Consider the following 22,444-nt stretch of genomic DNA (forward strand, 5'->3'; position numbering starts at 1 on the left):
AATCAATAACCCTATTAAAAATGGGGTACAGAGCTAAACAAAACATTCTCAGCTGAGGAATATCGAATGGTTGAGAAACATCTGAGGAAGTGCTTGACAACCTTAGCCATCAGAGAAATGCAAATCAAAACAACCCTGAGATTCCACCTCACACCAGTCAGATGACAACAGATGCTGGCGAGGTTGTGGAGAAAGAGAAACACTTCTCCACTGTTGGTGGGGTTGCAAACTATTACAACCACTCTGGAAATCAGTCTGGCGATACCTCAGAAAATTGGACATAGTACTATCTGAAGACCCAGCTATTCCACTTCTGGGCATATACTCCAGAGACACTTTAATATACAAAAAAGATATATGCACCACAATGTTCATAGCAGCTCTATTTATAATAGCCAGAAGCTGGAAAGAACCCAGATGTCCTTCAGAAGATGAATGGATACAAAATTGCGGTATATTTATACAATGGAATACTATTCAGCCACCAGAAACAATGACTTAACCAAATTTTTAAGAAAATGGCTGCATCTAGAAAATATCATCCTGAGTGAGATAACCCAGTCACAAAAGAACAGACATAATATGCAGTCACTGATAGTGGGAAGCTAACCCCAGAGGCTCGCACTGCCCCAGAAACAACTCACAGACTGTATGAAGTCCAAGAAAAAAAAGAAAACGAAACAAAAAAAAAATAGTCATGCTCAATCCTTACCCACCAAGAATACATTGACAAATTCCGGGTTGTACCCTATATTACATGTACTGTCTGCTCATTGTTAAAAAAAAAATCTTTGCACACCAAGAAAACTTTTACAATTTCCAGATTGCATCTTGTTTTGCATGTACTTTTTGCTCATTGTAACTGGTGGGATCTTGATTACACTATCAAACCTTTAAAAAAAAAAAAACAAATACTGACAAAAATGTATTATATACTTTTATGCAAAAAATGCTTAAAATCTGTACATTTATCTTTGTTCTTTAAAATAAAGTTGTTAAAAAAATGGATGCATCTAGAGAATATCATCCTGAGTGACATAACCCAGTCACAAAAGAATAGACATAATATGCAGTCACTGATAATTGGATACTAACCCCAGAAAGCTCTTAATACTCAAGAAACAACTCACAGACTGTGTGAAGTTCAAGGAAAAAAAGAATGTATTTCAATTAAAATAGAACTGTATCACATTCTTCTTTCCTCCCTACAGCCCCTTTCAGTTTCTCTCCTATCCCCTTCAATAAATAGCCTCTTTTCCTATATTATTGTTACACATATACATATGTGTATGTATATGTACCCACACATACTTAATTACAACCTTAAAAATGTATTCATATACTTTTATGCAAAAATGCTGAAAATTTGTACATTTATCTTTGTTTTTTAAAAGAAAGCTTTTCAATAAAAACAATTAAGAAATGATTACAAAATACTGGCTACAAATCATATAAGTAGGAACTAATACCACTGCAGAGAGAAGCAAAACCCTAAATTATCAGGGCTAGTTCAAAATCAGAAGCTTATTAATTGAGTTCTGCCTTGAATTTGCCTGTGCAGAAAGAGTTTGGATATTTTACCTGACTATGTTCTGTGATATAACAATATAAATTATATATATATATATATATATATATATATATATATATATATATATATATATATATATATATATATATATATAATTTATATTCGTGCCAAATCAATAGAACAATATTATTTACATATGGCAGGATCTATTTTCACTTGGCCACATAGTCTTTTGAATCATCTAGTTTTGAGAATGTGAACAGATCATCACCATATTGGATCATGTCTGGAATGTCTAACTGGTCTGGAAAACAAGATCTGCATAGAAAAAGTCAATATGTTTAGATAATGAAATAGTATTATTCTGAGACGCAATATGTATTTTCAAATCCACAGCCTTCCATGTGGAAAGTCGGATTATTATTCTACATCATGTCAGATAATGCGGGACAAAAATCATTGTCAGGGAATTATAAGCAGTGCAGTTCATGTTAAAGATGGACTTCTCAAGAACTGGTGCAACAGGCTTTGAAAGACTTTTCTTTAAAGAAACATTTAGGTGGTATTTAGAACACCATCTGTCAGAACACTATCAAGAAACTCCCCACTAAGTGGGAGATTAGGCAAAATGACTTTCAAATATTACTGAATTCTTTGCAGTGCCTTATTTAGCACTGTGAAAAGTCTTTGAGTCCCCCCTCCATGTAAATTTTCTTTACCAGGTTTCTCTGATGTGGTTCTGTGTATGCTCGTGGGATCACTGAGCTGTTGGAATCAATGATAAATGATAAGCAAATGGTCACTGACTGTCAGTGAGAGCAATATTGTTGAAATCCTGACATCAGAGCAAGTGTGTCTTCTGTAACCCTAAATATGGATGCTTTCTGTTGACATGAGCTTTCCTGGTGTGAATCCTCTTGACCTAACCTCCCTAGTGTGAAGATTCCATCAAGTCCCACAGTGTTCAGATGCCACTGCCTGTCAACTCTAGTGGCAAAAACTGTTTTTATATTTTAAGAGGGTAAGCTGACTTGCCTTTCCTCTAAGGCTATTTGCCATACACCCACCTTTGAAAGAGCAAGGCCATTGAATGCATTGATTTAAAATAAAAAGTGTGATGTGTGTGCAGTCATTGCCTTATATATACATCTGTTAGAATGTCTTTGCATTGTTATACTCAAAGAACAGTAAGGGTCCATCACAAGGCATACTTTAAGGCATCACAGAAGGATAATCAGATGCTTATGACCAAAGAGAGAGTGAGCACACAGCAAGATTGTCTCCTAGAACATGACCGAGGATAACTCAGTGTAAGTATAACTCAAGGCGACAAATAAAGCAGTCCATGATATCAGTATTAAAGAGTTTGTGTATTAAAAAAGCCAAAAAGGACAACTGTGGAAGAATGGAAGGAAAGGTTTACAAAGTGAACATCTGATACAGTATCTGGCTTAGCATCATTATGTGCAGTAGGCTGCTCTCCAGTGTGACAAGTCCTGGAGATGGTGACACAGCATGCCAACACACTGAACAGAATTCAAGTGTTCACTTAAACAGAGTGTGCCAGCACATTTTAGATTATTCATATTGTATCATAGTTATCAAAATTTGTAGAAATTCCTAGATTTCAACAATGATAGTAATGAGCTAATTAAAGAATGGGTCAAGGGTTATAATAAAAAAAAAAAAAAAAAACATGGGAAGGCTCAAAACCCCAGTGTAGGGGAATGCCAGCGTGGTAAGGTGGGAGCAGCTAGGTGAGAGGGGGAGCACCCTCATAGAAGCAGGGGGAGGGTGGATGAGATGAGGGGAGCCTCGATGGGGGACAACATTTGAAATGTAAATACATGACATATCCAATAAAAATGCAAAAAGACTGTGAACTACTTGCTACTGAACATGTAAAAGATGCTTCACACTACTAATCCTTAGGAAACATGACCGCAATGAGGTAATCCAGTAAATAGAACAACTGGAGTTAGAACAAAGATGGAAATAACAAGTGCTGGCAAGGGTATGGGGGAGACAAAGACCTGTGTGTGCTGTTTGAGAGAGAGAAAGTCATGTTATGTGCCCATCATGGAAAACAGTGTGGTGCAAGTCTCAAGCCAGAACTACAACTACTATATGGTCCAACAATCCATCACTCTGGGTGTATACTTGTGATAGTTGGTTTGAATTCTCATCTTGTAGGATGCTACATTAAACTGAAAAAGAGCCTTAGTGGGAAAATTTCTATATCAGTTTAGCCTGTGGGATTGTTTATACTTTTCTTGATTTTTAATCGATAGAGGAGGACACAGCTCACTATGGGCAGCACCATTGCATAGGCAGGATGCCCTGAGCTATGGAATAGAGGAGGAAGCAAGCAAGGAAGGATGATTCACCCCTCTTCTCTTGACTGTGGTTATGCTGCCATCAGTCACTTCACTTTCTGGTTCAACTTTCCCAAAATGATAGGGTGTGAATTCTAAGTCAAATACATATCTTCATTAAAAGTTACCTTTTGTCATATACTTTATCACAGCTATAGAGGTAAAGATAGAGTAACATCCAAAGAATTAAAAGAGTACACATGGAGGGGCCCATGCTCCAGCAATGTATGTAGCAGAGGATAGACTTATCAGGCATCAATGAGAGAAGAAGTCCTTGGTTCTGTGAAAGCTTGATACCCAGTGTTGGGAAATGCCAGGGCGGGGAGATGGAAGGGACTGGCTGGGTGGGGAAATGCTCTCAGAGAGACAGGAGGAGGGGAACGGGATGGGGTATTCCAGAGGATAAATTAGGGAAGGGGATAACATTTGAAATGCAGGTAAAGAAAACATCCAATTCAAATGAATAAATAAAAAGAAGTGTCTTGTAGAACTATATCATATGTTTATTTCAATAATCAAAAGGTTTAAATTTTAAGCATCTATTGCTAAATGAATGGATAAGAAAATATATTCTACATACAAACACACACACACAGAAAAATGAACACACATACACACATGCACACTCATACAAACACACGAATGCACATACACACATACACACACATAAAAATATGCACAGACATATGTACACACATACACAAACATTTACAAACACACATACATATGGACACATATACATAAACATGTAGGCATGTACACATACAGGCATATACATAATACATATGCCTATATGTACAACATGCATAGATGTGTGCATGCATACACACATACCCACATATCCACATATATAGATAGGTATATATTCCTATATATACATGCAAATACATGTTATTCAGCTTCAAAAATTATAACACACTCTGTGAAGTGGTTAAAACCTGAGAAATAAGCACACATAGAAGCCATTAGTATCCAACCTTCTTGTTGTCTCTCTCTGTGTTGTGTTGGTTGTGTTGCTAAAACAGTTCCTCAGATTGTGTAGATTATAAGTAGTAGACATTTCAGTGTCTGGAGGCTGTGAAGTATATGACCAGACAGTTGTATGCAGTGAGGATATTTGGGTTAGTAAAACGGTGGTCTTCGTGTGTGTGTGTGTGTGTGTGTGTGTGTGTGTGTGTGTGTGTGTGTGTGTAGACAGTATGTATTTGCACCTCACAACTGCACAGTTTCTCTTAAGTCAAGGGCATTAGATGGTTTATGAAAGTAGTTTGTGTGATATAATAAGATAAAGGTCCCATCTTACAATAGTGTATTGAATATTAAGTTCTGCAGTGTAAAAACTGGGGGACAATTTGAACCTCAGCATGTAAGAAAATAACCTGGCCAAATTCTTAGGTCTTGAAAGTACAATGTGTTTTGAGTGTGAGAGGAGGAGGGGACTGAAAGGTTGCTGTTAAGGTGAAGAGATTGTCTTAGGGTATTATTTCTGTGAAGAGACACCATGACCATGGCAACTCTTTATTTTTTGAAGAAAATAACTATTTTTGGCTTTATTTTGCTATTTATTGTACCTCTTAGTTGATATTCTTAGCCCTCTTCTATTCCTATTATCCTTAGGTTTGGTCTTCTCATTGTGTCCTGGATCTCCTGCACATTTTGGGTTAGGAGCTTTTTGGTTTTTGCATCTTCTCTGACTGTTTTGTCTGTGTTTTCAGTGTTATCTTTGGCTCCCGAGATTCTCTCTTCCATCTCTTGTAGTCTGTTAGAAATGCTTGCATCTGTGACTCCTGATTTCTTTTTTAGGATTTCTACCTCTAGGGTTGTCTCTTTTAGTGTTTTCTTTATTGTGTCCATTTCTGTTTTAAATTCCTTCTTCCATTCCTTCATCTCTTTGGTTCTGTTTTCTTCTAGTTCTTTGAGTTCTTTGAGTGTTTTTCTTGTTTCTTCTTTTAAAGCTTCTAATTCTTTATGCTTTTCCTCCCGTTCTTGTTTAAGGATCTCTATCATCATCTTGAGGGATGATTTCGGGTCGGCGTCTTCTTTTTCTGGAGTGTTTGGCATTCCACTGTTTGTTGTAATGGGAGAGCTAGGTTCTAGTGTTGCCAGGTTGTCTTGGTTTCCCTGGGGTACGTTCTTTCACTTTCCTCTTGCCATCTTGTTGTCAGTGATTGGTTCTTGCCTTTCCCTTGTACCTGGCCTGTGTCCCTGGATCTCCACTGTTTCTGGTGGCAGATGATCCCAGCGCCTTTTGTGCACCCCAAAAGCCACCAGCTGGGAACAGAGGGCCCAATGCCTTGTTCCTAGGTCCCTGGATCATGCCAGGCAGGCGCGCACTTTCCACGTGCTCTGCTGAGATCTCTCTGCCCCCTGGCTAGTCGGAACCCATTCTCACCTGGCCTTATATGATTTGTAGGCAGTATTTTGTAATCATTCCTTAATTTTTTTAATCTTAGTCTTGAATGGATATGGGTACAAAAATGATATGGCAGCCCACAACATTGAATTAACTATTAACTATTGTAATTAACTAGCAATTATTGTCATGCTTTCCCTCTGAGATAGTTCTCTGCTTAGATTAAAACAGTTCATAATCCAGATACTCTCACATTCATTTAGCTCTCCCAATTATTTTCTTAATCCAGCCTTATTGGGAGAGTAATACAGGATTTGTCTTAGGAGTATATACCCATTAGCTCCCTGAGACATGACAGCAGCTGTCCTCATTGATAGAGCCAGGAAAAAGTCATGGCTTCTGGTGGAGAACTGGAAGCAACACTCTTCTCTGGAGAAAGAGGTAAACTTCCCTGCCTTAACTGTTGCCAAAGCAAAGCAAAGCTGAAACTCCCTCCCTTGGGAGAATAGCTTTCACCTGAATTTACTCAGAAAATTTGTCACACCCATCAACAAGAGACAGAAAGCACTCTTCAGCAGGAAGTAAACCACATTCCTCACAGCCTCGGTGTCAAGAAGAAATTTTCTAAAAAGACGGCAACAGAAAGATGAAGAATGGGCAAGGAACACTTGGAAAGAAGTTTAAGAATTAAGGGGAGAAAATCACAAAAACCATGTCTATGAAGCACGGAGGATTTTAAGATGATAAAAGCAAATATATCAACAATAAAAGGAGAAAAGAAAAAAATTAAGAGAACTAAAAGCCATAGACTGAAAAACCAAGCAGAATTTATATTAACAGAAGATATCACATTCCATGCAGAAAATGCTAAAATATCTTTGGAAAGCTTGTAGAAGTAAATGTCCTTAGAAATATATATCAAAGTACAAGATCAATGTCCAAAGAAATCAGTTCACTTTCCCTAAGTCAGCAATGAGCAGAGAGAAATCAAAACTTAAAGATCATTATCCCTTATGGAAATAGAAAACATCAAGCACTCTGGGGCAGATCTAACTTATTTATGTAAGATTTCTCATACTAGGAATTCTAAGACATCAAGGAGAGAAATGAAGACTAAATTGTGGGAAAATCTATTTACTGATTATATGATGCAATGTTGTTAAGATATCAAAACTCCCTAAATATATGTGAAGATTTAAAAATCTCAGTGGACAATTTTAACAACTGACATAGCATTTTTTGTAAAATACAGAAAAGTAAAGTATTTCAAGTTCTAAGAAATTGTGAGGGGGGGAGGAAGTTGAGAGAAAAAAAATTCTACACATTTATAAGCATTGATAAATTGTCATTACCTTTGCCTTATACCATGTATAAACTTGGGCATAGCATTATGGGCTCTGTGGTAGAATGCCTATCTAAGCCCAGGGCCCTAGCTTCAACACCTAGCACTAGAAAAAGAAAATACTTAATTAAAACAAAATAATAATTAAATAATAAGCTAGGCATGGTGATGTATGCCTTTAATTTCAGCACTCAGGAGGCAAAGGCAGGTGGATCTCTATATGTATAAAGTCAGACTGTTCTACATAGTGAGCTCTAAGCTAGGCAGAAGAACATAGTAAAACTGATTCTTTTTTTCAAAAGAAAAATAAGTAACCAAAAGAAGCTCACATCAAACATCACAAAGATGTATCTCTGGTACCAGATCTATAGATGGCGGCTTACATCTGGAATCCCATCACTCAGAAGTCTGGGGCAGAAAGACTCCAAGCTCAGGGCTGGTGGTAACATACACTGCTGGGGGAAATGCTGAGGACTATAGGCCCCTTGGTAAGAGAATTGACCATTTTTTACAAAGTTAAGCCTATGCTCGACAAAGAAAACACCCCCCCCACCAACTCCATGTTCATCCCAGATGTTTTCCTAGGAGAAATGAAACTTAAAGCGTTGGATGTGTGCAGTCGTTTATTCAATCAAAAAAAGAACATCATCAGTTGTTTCATGATGAATATGATTCTGAGATGCACTGATAATTTAAAAGAGCAAAACAGGGAGCAAGCTTAACTATGCAACTGTGGATGTTACATAGAAAGATGCTATGCCAAGCAAGGCTGTCTACTGTGTGGCAGGAAAAATATTCCAGAGGCCATCAACTCTCACTGTGTGGTTGGCAGAAGCCAGCCACGGTGGGACTCCTACGATGAACAACTCTCTGATGGAGAAGTGGGAAAGATAAAAATAAAAGCAGAGTTGTAGGTGCACTGTGGGAAGAGGCAGGACTGGAGATGTGAAAACAGTGAGGACCGACAGTGCTGGGAGTGGCCTGCACTGCCACCTGAGACACATGGTGGTGTCCAGATCCATCCTGCCATAGAGGGCCAGGTCTGCAGCTGAGGTTCTACTGAGCCCAGGTTCTAGGTCAATGTCTGTAGCCCATGTTATCACCAAAGACCATAAGACATGCATGGTCTGCACTGCTCCCTGAAGCCATGTTAATATCTGAGGGCCATTCTGCCACTGGAAGCCATACTCATCTAAGTGACCTCCATTGCCACCTGAGCATGATGATTTCTGGGACTATGCTGCCACTGAGGGTCATGTCTGAAGCAATAGTCCTACTACCACCAGGTTCTGTGTTGATGTTCATGACCCACATTATCACTGAAGACCATGCAGACGTCCAAAGTGTGTGCTGCAATGTGAAGCCAGTTGATGTTCATGGGCTGTTCTGCCACCAATGAAAACATTGAAGTGAGTGGCCTGAACTTTCACTAAAACCATGGTGATGTCCATGGTCTAAGCTGCCTCTGAGTGTGTTGTTTGGGTTCATGGTCCTACTACAACTGGGGTCTCTGTTTGTGTACATGATCTGTGCTGTCACTAGAAACCATGTGGAAGCCCATGACCTGTTCTCCCACTGACCATAATAAGCAAGAAAACTAGTTGTGGAGTGATATCAGTGATTATGGACTATAATTGAGAAAGAGGGACATGGAAGGCTTCTGTGACAGTCCCTACATCAACCCCAACCCCATCTCCCTCTAAATAAGAGTATTCCAGAAAGTTGTGTACATATTTATACTGAACATGGCTGAATTTTTGCTTTATACTGTTCAATATACAATACTGTAACAAGTGTTTTTGGAGCAATGACTTTGAGCATTACAGGTAATCTAGACATGATTTGAAGAGACAAAAGACATGCATACATCCCACACAGATACTATCCACTTCATCTTACACTGGAGATTTGAGCACCACAGACTTTGGAATCCACAGGGGTTCTGGAACCAATGGCCCATGGATAGTAATTTATGACATTTTATGAAAGTTGAGCAAATTGAAAACCCAGGCTGCAAAATTAATAACTACAACTAAAATGAATTTAAGAAGAATAACAAAGTTTAAGTCCCTGTCAGCTCAGCTTCAATATACTAATATTTTATTTTTAAAAACAACGGTATAACATCCTTAATCCTTAACTTTAATATTTGGTTAGGTTTTATGATTTTTATAAGTCATTATTAACAATTTACTATATTAGATCAAAAAACTGAGCCCTGTAACTTTTCTCAAGGTTATATAAAATGATAAATATCAGTGAAACATGGAAGTGACCCTAGATTTTTCTTTTTGTTTATTCTTTTATGAGAAAAATTTTGTCTACACAATAAGACAAAAAAAAAAAACTTGATATAAATTTTTCCTCAGTAACTTAATATTTGCAGACAATGTAAATAAAACTAAATTGCTATGATGTTAAGTTAGAAGAATACAAAACAAGCTCAAGTATAAGCAGTGAGAATATAATATATTCTAATACACCCTAAGACTACAATGGAAGGAAATTCCAGACTTACATGCATATATGTAGCATTTCTCAAACTTGCGTCTGCATACAAGATCATCTATGCAATTTGTTAAACTCGGGCTCAGAAGGTTGTGTATCTGATAAGTGGGAATCAACCTTTCAGATTCTAATGAGCCATTCAGTGCTGCTCTTGATCACTTCCTGGACTACAATGTACAGATGTGCATACAGGCACGGATAAGTGTGTGTGTGTGTGTGTGTGTGTGTGTGTGTGTGTGTGTGTGTGTACATATATTCTTGTGCACAACTTTAAAAAGTAAAAACTAACATGAAATTAGTGGAACTATTTTCTTAAAGCTAAAAGGCTCGGTCCCAGTGGATGCACCTACAAAACAACTCCTATACTTAAGCCTCAGAGAACATTGCAGTACAGGGGGCAAAAGATGGCAGGAGCCAGAGGATCAGGAAGTTTGCTGTAAGACTTGAACTCCTAGCAATACAAGAAGCTACACCCATAAAGTCTCACCAATGTGACTTCCAAACAGGAGATTACATCAGTAAACATGCCAAGGATAACAGCAATGGGCATGCCAAAGTAGACACGGAAAAGACCACAGGGCCTCAACCCTACACAAAGGTCTACAGGCAATTAAGGAAAGCTGAGAACAGGAGCAATAGTCTTCTCCAGAGAACACCAATGGCTTATTGGTAGCAAATGACGGCCCTGAATGTTACATGCAGGTAACATTATACAGAAGGGGAAGATTATGTTTAGCAATATGCATGTATATAAATACACATTTATACATGTGCATGTAAAAGTTATTAATAAACAGTAAGGCATGAATTTAAAAGAGAGCAAGGAGGGGTATAGGGGAGGCTTTGAATGGAGCAAAGGGAAGGGGGAGTTTGTATAATTATAATAAAATCTCACCAATTAAAAAAAATTAAAGCTTGTACAATACCCCCAATTCATCTTTAAGAAAAAACATGAAATGTTAAAATGTTACTGAGACCCATAAAAAATGTTTAAGAAAAAGAAGTATTACATTTTGGAATGAGAAAAACACTATATCAAAATGAGATGTTTAGTGTACTGAAAATGATCAAATCACATGTTGGCTTTATTAGCTTTGTTTAAGGATTTTTGTCTGGTTTATCTTGAGTTTGTTTCCGTGTCTGTCCTGAGAAGGATCTCTCTATGTATCCCAGCATACCCTTCAACTTGTGATCTTCCTGCTTCCCCCTCCACGTCTGGCTCAGACAACATTTCTTCAATTTAAGCAGAAAAAAATTATAAACCTCATAAGAAATGATAAGTGTGTCATATTAACTAATACAGTCCTTCACAACAAAGACCCTTGTCAACACTTGCCATTCCAGAAAATGAAGGGTACTTATTCCAAATGCACAATAGTTTAGTACAGTTTCCATCACAGTACTAGACAGGCCAGAACAGGCGTGGAACGTCAACTCCTAACACAGGTACAGGGGCGCCTGTGAAGTCAGCACACTACACTGGCACAAGGATAAATAAACTCTTCGCCCAGTGAATCAGGAAGCCACAGACCAGACCTACATTCTGACCCCACTCTTCTGCTTTAGAGATCAAGGTGAACACACATCAAATTATATGAATTAATACAGAGAACCATGTTAAGGCATCCACAAACAGAGATCATAAAAATCACAAGGCTACCGCACACTACAAATCAATTTTTAAAAAAATAAGCTTCTATCCTCCATAATCTGTTGTTTTACATGATCAGGTGCCTTTAACTTGAGCCTAACACCCTAATGAGTAACCAGGGTCTGCTGTTCACAACGACTCCATTCTTCTCGAGTAAACTCTGGGCTTTCTGTAACTCCCTCCGACGTATTCCTGCTCCTTCCCAGCAGCCCTATCAGCATACCTAAGTCAGAGTCATTTCCTTGTGCTGAAAATGAGGCTAATCAGTGAAGAGGCCTTGTTCTGATTACAAAGGCAGTTGCCTCATGTCAACCCTGGGGAGACTGTCCATTCTGATCTAGTTAGCCTTCTGCCTCTCCACAGAGCGTCAAAGGAAAAACCCATCAGACGTTTGAAAGAACAAGTTATCATTCCCTCAAAAGTCCCACAAATCCTAAAATAGATCTTTAAGAGGACATGTTATGTGGAGAAGCATCAATAAATTATTAAAAGTGTGGAAACCAAGGCTCTGCAACCAGCATTAACATTTACCTGCCAAGTATCTCACAGGACCGCAACAGGGAAAGCTGCAGTTAGTACCAGAGGGTCAAAAATAATGGGTGGCCAGATGTAACCTCTCTTCCAACATTTCTAAACATCCCTTTATGGTGTCACCTTCATGGGGGAAACTGGGTCTCTGTCTTCTTTTGGAGCCCCACTTTTAAGTGGGGAATCACATGGTTCAGGGAGGATGAGGTTGTAGTTAAAATAAAGCAGGCTGGGCTAACAATAGACCAACATCTGATTCGGTGTTTGTTCAGAAGCACAGAAGGCTCATTATTACAAGCGGTTTATAAAAATCAGAATGTTTCCTATGCTGTCCCCTTTCCGTGGTCTCTCTACCTACCCACAAGAGAAGCTACTCTTACTGCAGCCGGTCCCTCCTCCCTCCACTGTTTAACTGTTCCCTTGTTCCTGCTGACAGCCTTCCATCCTTCAACCCAATTCCTTTTTGGTCAGAAAGACTCTGTCCGTCAGGGTAAGATTCTTGGAAAACAGTTTAGAAGAAACAGGACAGTGCAATACAGGCTAGCGACATGTACTCATTAAACAACATACCCCACCACATGTCTGAACATGTGTGCCACACATGTGTAGATGGAGGGGTGGAACAGTTAAGGTTGCAGAAGAAAAACTCGGGTCAGAGCCAGAAAACCCAGGTTCAGAGACAGAACTGTGTTCTTAGACACTGGCTTGTGTCTGGGGATTGCCTTCAAATGTGGGGGGCAGTAAGCCTGCTTTAGAAACTTGCTTCTATCTGAACTGACAGAGCATTAACTGTGGGTGCTGATCAGTGGCTCTACCTCAGAGCACTGGGTGCAGTCATCAGCTCTACACTGTATCAAGTGAGCCCTATGTTGCGATGATGGGTGTGAACCCCATCTTCCCAGATCCCCGTTCTGTCAAATGTCTTGAATGTTGCCCAGCTCTGGAGGAAGAAAGGAAAAGGAATTTTTCTCAGCTTATCTCTGGAGAAAGAAGACAGCGGACACATGCTCTTTGCAACTGAACTTAGGTTGAAATACTAAAACTCCAGGATACGGCAACATATAGGCGGTAGTTCACTTGGAATGACCGGTGACCAGCTTCTCTGGGAGTCAAGCTTTGTAGTTACACTAAAGAGAAAAAGAAGGTCGAACAGAGGAAGTCCCTTCCTCAAAGGCCAAAACCCTCAGCTGAGGTAAGCAGCCCCCCGCCCCCCGTACACACACACACACACACACACACACACACACACACACACACACACCTCACCGTCACCATACCACCCACAAAGCCTAATTATCTAATTCAAATGAGTCTGCCTCCCACCCCAGTGACAGTTCCTTTTACCCAAAATTCAACAGTTTGCAAGCTCTCCCTTCATCAACGTAGCCATCCCAGTACATGCAATGAAAGTAGAAGTGAAACTGCCTAGGAACACAGCGGAATGGGGCAGGAAGAAGAGGAAAGGTGAGCGCATGCGCAAAGGAGCAGGGCAGGAAGGAAAGAGGAGTAAAGTGCATGCGCAAGGTTTTAGCTCTACAGGTGGATAAAAGCAATTTTTAAAATAAAATGGTTTAAAATGCTAAAAGGAGGTATGCTGTAATGGCCTATGATAGAGTCCTGCTATATTGTCATAAGCAAATCAAATAGCACCTTGTGGTACGTACGGTATAAGTTAGGTATGTGTGTTTTATCATTGTCCCATCTAAAAAACTAAATTCAGTGCTGCCAAGTAGCTTTATGGTGCAAACTTAATTGGTTTTTCAATCACGCTGGCGTGTCTGTCTTCTCTTGACGAATCACAGAAGAGATATCATTCATTAGTTCCTTTTAAGATGATATCGATAATTGAATACATGTGTCTACGTTCCTATGTACTTCTGGTAATTGTCTTTTAAGGATCTAATGGCGTTTGCATTTCCTTTCTCTTTTTCCAGGAGTATTGTTTTAAACCCAGCCTATTTCCGAAACCATCTTCGTCAGGCTGCTGTGTTTAGATGTCTGGAGAGATACTCAGAAGCTGCCCGGTATGTTTGTTACAACTTTGTGAAGATTTATTTAAAGTTAAATTAATTTTACCCTCAGATTCTGGTAATAGCATAGGAGGACATTCCATTTCTCTCATGGAATATGATTTTACCCGAATTATTGTCTTATAAATGTCAGGCCAACAATTATTGAGTATCTTTTTCTTTAATTAAAGCTATTTCATGTTCATAGCTCTTAGCAAAATTCAAACTTTCCAGCCATGAGGTCATTAGTGATGATGGGAATACTTCCATAGATATTAGAAATGAACTTGACCTCAGAAGTCTCCAGGATGTTCTGACTGTAATCACACAGTTCTGTGGCTGGAGCTGTGGAGATGAAGTCAAATCATGAGGGAAGGACTCCAGCAAGCCAGAAGTCATGTCTAAAGAAATGGCACCTGTCAGGCAGCTCAAGATTCTGAGGATTGTTATCTCTTAGACCTCACTATTTGAAAGAAAGCCAAGTGAAGCTAATGGTCTCAGCCCCACAACCTACATTTTTTGGCCAAAAAAAAATTGTTAAGAGTCATGTAGCAGCTTACATGCCTATAATCATAGGATAAGTTGTTTGTCTTCTAGGACAAAATTGAACATGATGATTCATGCTCTTTGACCAGTTTCCCCAAGGAACTTTCCTTTTTTCCTAACTTACCGAAGCCTACTATTTTATATGGCTGTTTCCATGAATTCACTGAGAAAAAAAATCATATGAATAGTTTTTAGAATTTTGGAATTCTCCAATCACAACTTCCAAGGTCAAATCTATATTACTAAAGATAAGATACTCTTGTCTTTGGTGACTATTGCCTGTAGAACATATACAAATATTTCTATATAAATTTTTCTTTACGGGGTAAGTAAAATGGTTCTATGGCATTGACAAAATGAACGAGTTAGCCCCAACTGCTCACGACTTGTCGTCATACAACATAACATTTTACTTGTGAATTTTGATTCATTTGAAATATGAAAATATCTTTATCACTCTCTTTACACTTCATTTTTCATGTACTGTTTGTTGAATGTATCTTTTTATATTGAGCTTGTGTATACCTTCTTCCTAGTTTCTGTTTTCTTCACTGGGTTGTTGCTGAGACATGCTTTCCTGTGCTCAAGAGAAGAAAATTAAGAGACAATCCTTTGGGCTATTGATTCTACAGAAGGGGATTTGAAGGTCTTGGGACATGGTTCAGTTTTTAAAGTTCTTGTCTTACAAACATGAAGGCCTGATTTTAGATCCTCGGTACCCATATAAAAATCTTGTTGTGGCAGATCCAAGGCACAAATGTCAGAGTTGAGGAGAAAGAGACTAATATAACTCTGGAGCTCAATGGTTAGCCAGACTTACTAAACTGGTGAATTCCAGGTTCAATTAGAGTTTCAAAAAGGAAGGTAGAGATGATTAAAGACACCCAGTGTTGACCTCTGATGCCCAAACAGAGCCCTACACACACACACACACACACACACACACACGAATACACACACATGAATACACACAAATGGAGTTTGTTAAATCTTGTAACTCAACATAGAAGAAGGTAATTCCAAGTTCCAGCCAAAAATCATCCTATAAAAGGTGGTTTGCTGGTGTTTTTGTGAATCTAATCTAAAGTTCCATAGAAACTTACCCACAACGTGAGGCCCAAGTTACAACAGGTACAAAACCTACCCTTGATTTTCTTTCATGATTTGAAATACAAAGTAGTTAAACTGGAATTTAAAAGGAGATGGTTGTTAAACAACTAAAGAAATTAGAAGTTTGGGGAGAATTCATAAGTTAGGTATCAAGAAATTTACAATCCAAATTTGGTTGGTTGGTTGGTTGGTTGGTTGGTTGGTCGGTTGGTTTTGTTTGTAGAAGTGGTAGATGCCAGCAAATCATGGGTTATATCTTAATATTATCAGACTTAACTAAGCAGAAGTAGTAGCCAAAAGTCATTACAGGTCTCAAAACTAGCAATATGTAAATTAGAATGTGTCCACATTCACCATACAACATGGCACTGGTGAGCCCACTATTCCTGCCGTGTTCTCTGCAGAGAAATAGATGCCTCTATTTGATATCATTGGGTCCTGACTTGACAGGACAAGGCGCTCCTAGCAAGTTCCTAATAATCACTGGTTATGCTGCTGCTCACTTTTCCCAAAAGAGAAGTAGACACAATTGCTATCCCAACCCACCACTCACTGTAGACAGGAAATGCCTCGGGTTTCCTGGCAAGTATAGCTGCCTACACAAAGTATCAGCCATGCTCTCCAGTACTACCTCAGGAGTGAAGATGAACATCTTAGACTTGTTCATGCATCTGCTTGGATATTGGCCCCCTAATATAAACCACTACATGCCCCATTCATTGTCATCAGCAAGCCACTTCAAGATCTGGGCAGTTTGCTTACAAGCATTTAGTACTAAACTAGTCTTTAAAGCCAACACAACAAGTCTCCTGTAGCATCAAGTAATCATGTTTCTGGACTTGACAGCCACCAAGCAAATAAAAAGCACTGTTTATTATGTGAAGTGGTCAAGATTAAAAGCCTCTAAAATTCTCAATAATTGAATTGCTTGGCCTATTTTTCATCAAAATGTACTATGTTCAGGAAGTCCTTGAAAGCCGAGGTGGTCTAAGTCTAACCACCTTTCTGAGTAAGGGATTCCAAAGAAACAGAACAGAAGGACTCTCAGGACAGTATCATGAGGGTACATGTTCTTACCAACATGGCTAAGAAGGATAGGTTTACAACAGGCAGATCCTTTTATTATGTGTAGCCTTGGCTGTCCTGGAACTTACTATGTAGACCAGGCTGGCCTCAAGCTCACAGAGATCTGCCCGCTAAGTGCTAGGATCAAAGATATGCACCACCCCTGCCCAGCTGCATATATTCTTTATTAGTAAAACATTTAGCAATTTTTAGTTAGAACACAAAAGCTGTCACTGAGCTTTTTCATATGTGAGTGCTGTCATAATTTGCCTTTATTTTGCCCGTCCTTTTTCCCACTCCCACCTCTTGCTGGATTCCTTTTTCCATCCCACAATGCCTCCTCTGCATTTGTGTTTCACTTACCATGTATATGCAGAGTTGGAATTCAACATACATATATGAATATGCAGTGCTTATTTTTCTAAAACTGGCTTATTTTGTTTAAGATATGTGATTCCATCCATCCACTTTCCATTCTCCTCTCTTTCTGTGGCTGATTTTTCACTCTGTGGATGGAGGTTTGTTTGTTTGTTGGATTGGGTTTTTTGGTATTTTTTCCTTGTTGGGAGAAATTTTAATTCCACTATGCAATCCCTGGTATCACTTCCTATGCCATTAGAATTATTCTCAGAAAGTGTTGGCCTGGGTATTGGTGTACTTCCCTTAAATTTACCTGTAGCATTTTCAAAGTTCCATGTTTTATATTAACATATTTAATACACTTAACTCAAGTTGCAGCTGGAGAAGGGGGATCTAGATCCAGGAGGTCTTAATTAGTGATAGGTAGATATGAATATTTTTCAAGGGTTTCTATAGGTCAATTTGTCTTATCTTGGTGGGCAGTTAACATCTTTGTCAACTGGCTGTAAGCTTATTGTGTGGATGGAATGTGGAATGAGAATTTAACATATAAATCTTATTGATAAATTAAAAACAAATTATGTTCACATAAAGCGACATGAGAATCTAATTTCAGTCTTTTGCACTGGAAATCCAGTTTCCTCGGCACAATTTGTTAAAGAGGCTGTCACTTTTCCAATATACATTCGGGTTGTAGAAACTGAGCCCAGCTCCTCTAGAGAGTAGCAGGTGTTAACTCTGGTGTGTGTGTGTGTGTGTGTGTGTGTGTGTGTGCACGTGTGCATGTATGTGTGTGTGTGCATGTGTGTTAGACATGTGTTCTATGTGTTTTATTGTCTATACATTGCTTGTGTGTTTCCTTATTATGAATTTTATTCTTATCAATTTTAATTACATGCTTGTGTGCAGGTATATGCACATGAGTGCACAGAAGTCTTGGATAGCCCTGGAGCAGGAGTTACTGGGGATTGTGAGTCACCTGATATAGTCTCTGGAAATCAAACTTGGATCCTTTAGAAGAGCAGCCCACATTTCTTACCCTGTGAACAATCTCTTGAGTTTCTCCTTTCTTAGGATGGTGCAGCATTTAGAATGGCTGTATTAGTGTGAGTTTATGTATGGTGCTTTGATTCTTTTCTGATTCTTGACTTATTTTGTGCCAGTACCATGCTGTGTTTGTTACTATATCCCTGTAATTTAATTGAAATCAGATCCTGCAGTCCCTTTAACATTGCTCTTTCTGCTTAAAATTGCTTTGGCTCTTAGGACTTTGTGCTTCCAAATGAATTTTATTAATTTTCCCATGGTTCTATGAAATATCCAATTGGAAATGTGATGGGAGTTAACCTTTAGTCTCTAAGTTTCTTTTGGTAATCAATATAGTCATCCTCAGAATATTAACTCTGACTGTCATGAGCATGGGAGGTCCTTTGGTCTTCTATTTTCTTCTTCAAGCTTTTCAGCATCTTAAAGTTTTCATTGCAAAAGTCTTTTATGCTTAGATTAGGATTATTTCTAGGTTGTTGCCCTCTTGCTAGGCTGTTTTGGAGATCTTTTAGTTGGCTTTGTGGGTCTATTTAAGCTACAGTAAACAATTTTTTTCTTATTTCTCAAAAAGTTCATTGCTGGCATATAGAAAAGCTTCTGGTATGTGAATTTTAATTCCTTGTCTTAACTACTTTATTGAAAGCATTTGTGTGGTTTGCTGGTTTTCTGGTGGAGTCCTTAATGCCTGATATATAGGACCAGGTCTCTGAAAAGCAGAACAGTTTGACTTCTTCCTTTCCTATTTACATTCCCCTCGTTTCTTTGTCTTATCTTACTACTCTAGCTAAGTATTCTAGAAATATATTCAATAAGGATGGAGAGAGTGAGCACTCTTATCTTATGCTTGTTGTTAGACAAAATGCTTTCAGGTTGTTTTCCTGTTTAGCATAATGTTACCTCTGTTGTTTTTCCCTTTCATTGGTGCCCTTTGCCTTACTGAGATGTAGTCCTTTGATTCATATGTTCTTTGTGAATTCTTGTTGTGATGGGATATTGAAGTTTATCAAATGCATTTTCTATACTTATTAAGGTTATATTGTGATTTCTACCCTTGAATCAGTTTCTGTGGTTACTGTATTTACTTGGTTGCATATTTTAATCCAACCCTGCATCCCTTATCATGGAAGATGTTTTTTCATGCCTTCATGAATTTGGTTTATTCGAATCTTATTAAGTTTGGCATCAATATTCATTGGGGAATAATAGTTTCTTCTCGCATGTATCCTTATTCAGTTTGATCTCAGGGTAATGCTACTTTTATAGGGTGACTTTAGTCATAGATTATTTTTTCTGTCTTATGGAACAGCCTGGGAATTATTATCCTTAGACATTACATAAAAGTTTGAAAGACTTTGTCAGTGAATGCTTCTGGCCCTAGGCATTTTCTTATTTCTGTTGATTTAGCTGTTTGCTTGTTGTGGGTCTGTCTATATTGTTATGTCTCCTTGATCTAATTCGGAAGCAATATGTATGTAGGATTTATTTACTTTTTCAATATTTCCTAGTTTTTAATATAGCTTTTCTTTTTTAAATTTATTTTTCAATAAGAATATATGTATATTATGTGTGTGCACATTTCATTCCTGCATGCACATGTGTACAAGGGTCATATGTTAAGGTCAGAGGACCAACTTTTGGAGTTGGTTCCTACTTTACACCTTGTTGAGAAAGGGAGTGTCTGTTGATGTGTAATGATGGGCATGCTGGCCTCACAGGTGTGTGCCAAGCATCTGACTTTTTACATGAACTCCAGAGACTGAAGTCAGATCATCAGACAGGCATCTAGAGCCTATAGATTTTCAAAGTAGTCCCTAATTATCCTATGAATTTGAATGAAATATTATACAAAATAATAACCACTCTTTTTATTCTCTGATTGTATTAATCTGAATCTTCTCTCTATCGAAAATGCTCTCATCATAAAAGCCCTCAAAACACTAGGAATAGAAGGAATTTAACATAGCAAATGCTGTGTCTTACAGACCTATGGTCAGCATTATATTAAGAAGGGAGGAACCAAATCAATTGTACTCAATCAAAAAACAAAACCTGGGTATCCATTTGTCTTAGTTAGGGTTTTACTGCTGTGAACAAACACCATGACCAAGGCATCTCTTTTAAGGACAACATTTAATTGGGTCTAACTTTCAGATTCAGAGGTTTAGTTCATTATCATCAAGGTGGGAATATGGCAGCATGCAGGCAGGCATGGTGCAGGAGGAGCTGAGAGTTCTACATCTACATCTGAAGGCTGCTAGCAGAATATGACTTCCGGGAAACTAGAATGAGGATCTTAACATCCACATCCACTGTGACATCCTTACTCCAAAAAGGCTATACATACTCTAAGAGGACCATACCTTCTAATAATGCTACTCCCTGGGTTGCAAACGTACAAACCATCACACCATTTCTCTAGGATTGTTCAACATTGTGCTTGGATACAACAATAATACAAAAGAAGAAATGAAAAGGATATAAACCAGAAGGGAAAACATTAAAGTATATTTATTTATAAATGACATGCGTCTACACAAAATAGTCCCTAAAGACTTTGCCTGAAAACTCTTATATCTGTGAAAATCTTTCAGCAACGTGTTGGTATACAAAAATCAATATATAAAATTTACCTTTTTTAAAAAATAAAGTTGTAAGGGAAAAAATTACCACCCTTCATGTATACCAATAACAAACATACTGTAAAAGAAATTAAGGCAGTTGTCTCAAAAAACAAATGAATACTTTGGAAGAAACCTAATCAAGGAAGCAAAAGACACCCACAAGGAGACCTTGAAATCAGAGAAGAAAGTCAGTAAAGAACAGAACATGTAGAGGTGGCAGTTCCCGTAGATTGCAGGGGTTAATATTACAGAAAAAACTATGTTTCCAAAAGCAATTTAGATCCAATGCAATATCATCCGAACTGCAAAGCCATTCTCTACAGGAACAGAAGTCTTAAAATTAATGTGGAAGCCCAAAAGACCTTTCAACAAATGGCTCTGGAAAAACTGGATATCCACAGGTAGAGAAAGAAAAGACCTTATATAAAGAATCAATTGTAAGTGGACCAGAGGCCTCATTGTAACAGCCTGAGACTCTGAAATATTAGAAGGAAAAGTGCGGAGAACACATTGTGACATGGGGAGGAACTTTCAGAATAAAGTGTAAGTCATTTGACTATGACACCAACACTCGGCAGAGCTTCTGAAAGGCTGAGGCCATGGTTAATCCGAGGGAAGGACAGCAGAAAACCTTTGCTGGCAGTAGGCATGACGTCCCTGCTAGTGTCTGAACTAACAAATATCTAAAACAGCTAAACAAGAAATGAGTCAAAGGATAAGCAAGCTAAGAGATGAACAAACAATACAACAAAGAAAAATATAAGTAACTGATAAAAAATGGGGTATCCTGGTCATCAGAGAGATGCAAAATAAACCTCCATTGTGGTTCCATCTTTCCCATCAGAATGGCAGAAAGCAAACTACAGAAAAAGGTGCCACTGGGAATAAACGATATTGTAGTATACACCGGTCAGAATGTACACAAGCCAGCACTGTGGACGTCAATGTGGTACTTTCTCAACAAGCTAAAATTGTCCCAGCTATTTTACCCAAGATAGGTGGGTTTTTACCCAAAAGAAGCTGAGTCGCCAAATCAGAAAAGTCCATGTGTATTACAGCACCATTCACAAGAACTAAGTTATGGAACCCAGGTACATATGCAAGAGCAGCTGAATAGACACACAAAATATGCATATATATATACACGGTGGAGCATCTCAGCTCCCCAAAAAGAAGTCATTTGCAGGAAAATAGATTCCCTGAAGACAAGCAAAGTGAGCCAGTCTCAAAGGGGCACACGCTGTGTCTGCTGCCTCCTCTGTGGTTCCTAGATTTCAGGTGGATACCAGACACCATGTGTGTATGTGTTATAGCAGAGTGGAAGCAACAGCATCCTGAGGAATAATGAGAACCTCGTGGGAGGAAGCAGAGAGAGCAGAGGTGAGCGGAGGTGGGCAC

The 22,444-nt window shown here is 38.6% G+C and overlaps 1 protein-coding gene across 1 annotated transcript in view; it reads left to right on the forward strand.

Annotated features, from left to right (window-relative positions):
- SPATA16 (spermatogenesis associated 16) overlaps positions 1-22,444 on the forward strand; it is a gene marked incomplete at both ends in the record, with an annotated part of 281,161 nt that overhangs the window by 96,649 nt on the left and 162,068 nt on the right. The window contains one exon of the mRNA XM_080929533.1: positions 14,223-14,312. Within this exon, the coding sequence (XP_080785659.1) occupies positions 14,223-14,312 (90 nt within the window). The remainder of the gene's footprint in view (positions 1-14,222; positions 14,313-22,444) is intronic.

The sequence above is a fragment of the Micromys minutus genome (genome assembly GCF_963924665.1).
Source record: "Micromys minutus genome assembly, chromosome: 15".
Lineage (NCBI taxonomy): Eukaryota > Metazoa > Chordata > Mammalia > Rodentia > Muridae > Micromys > Micromys minutus.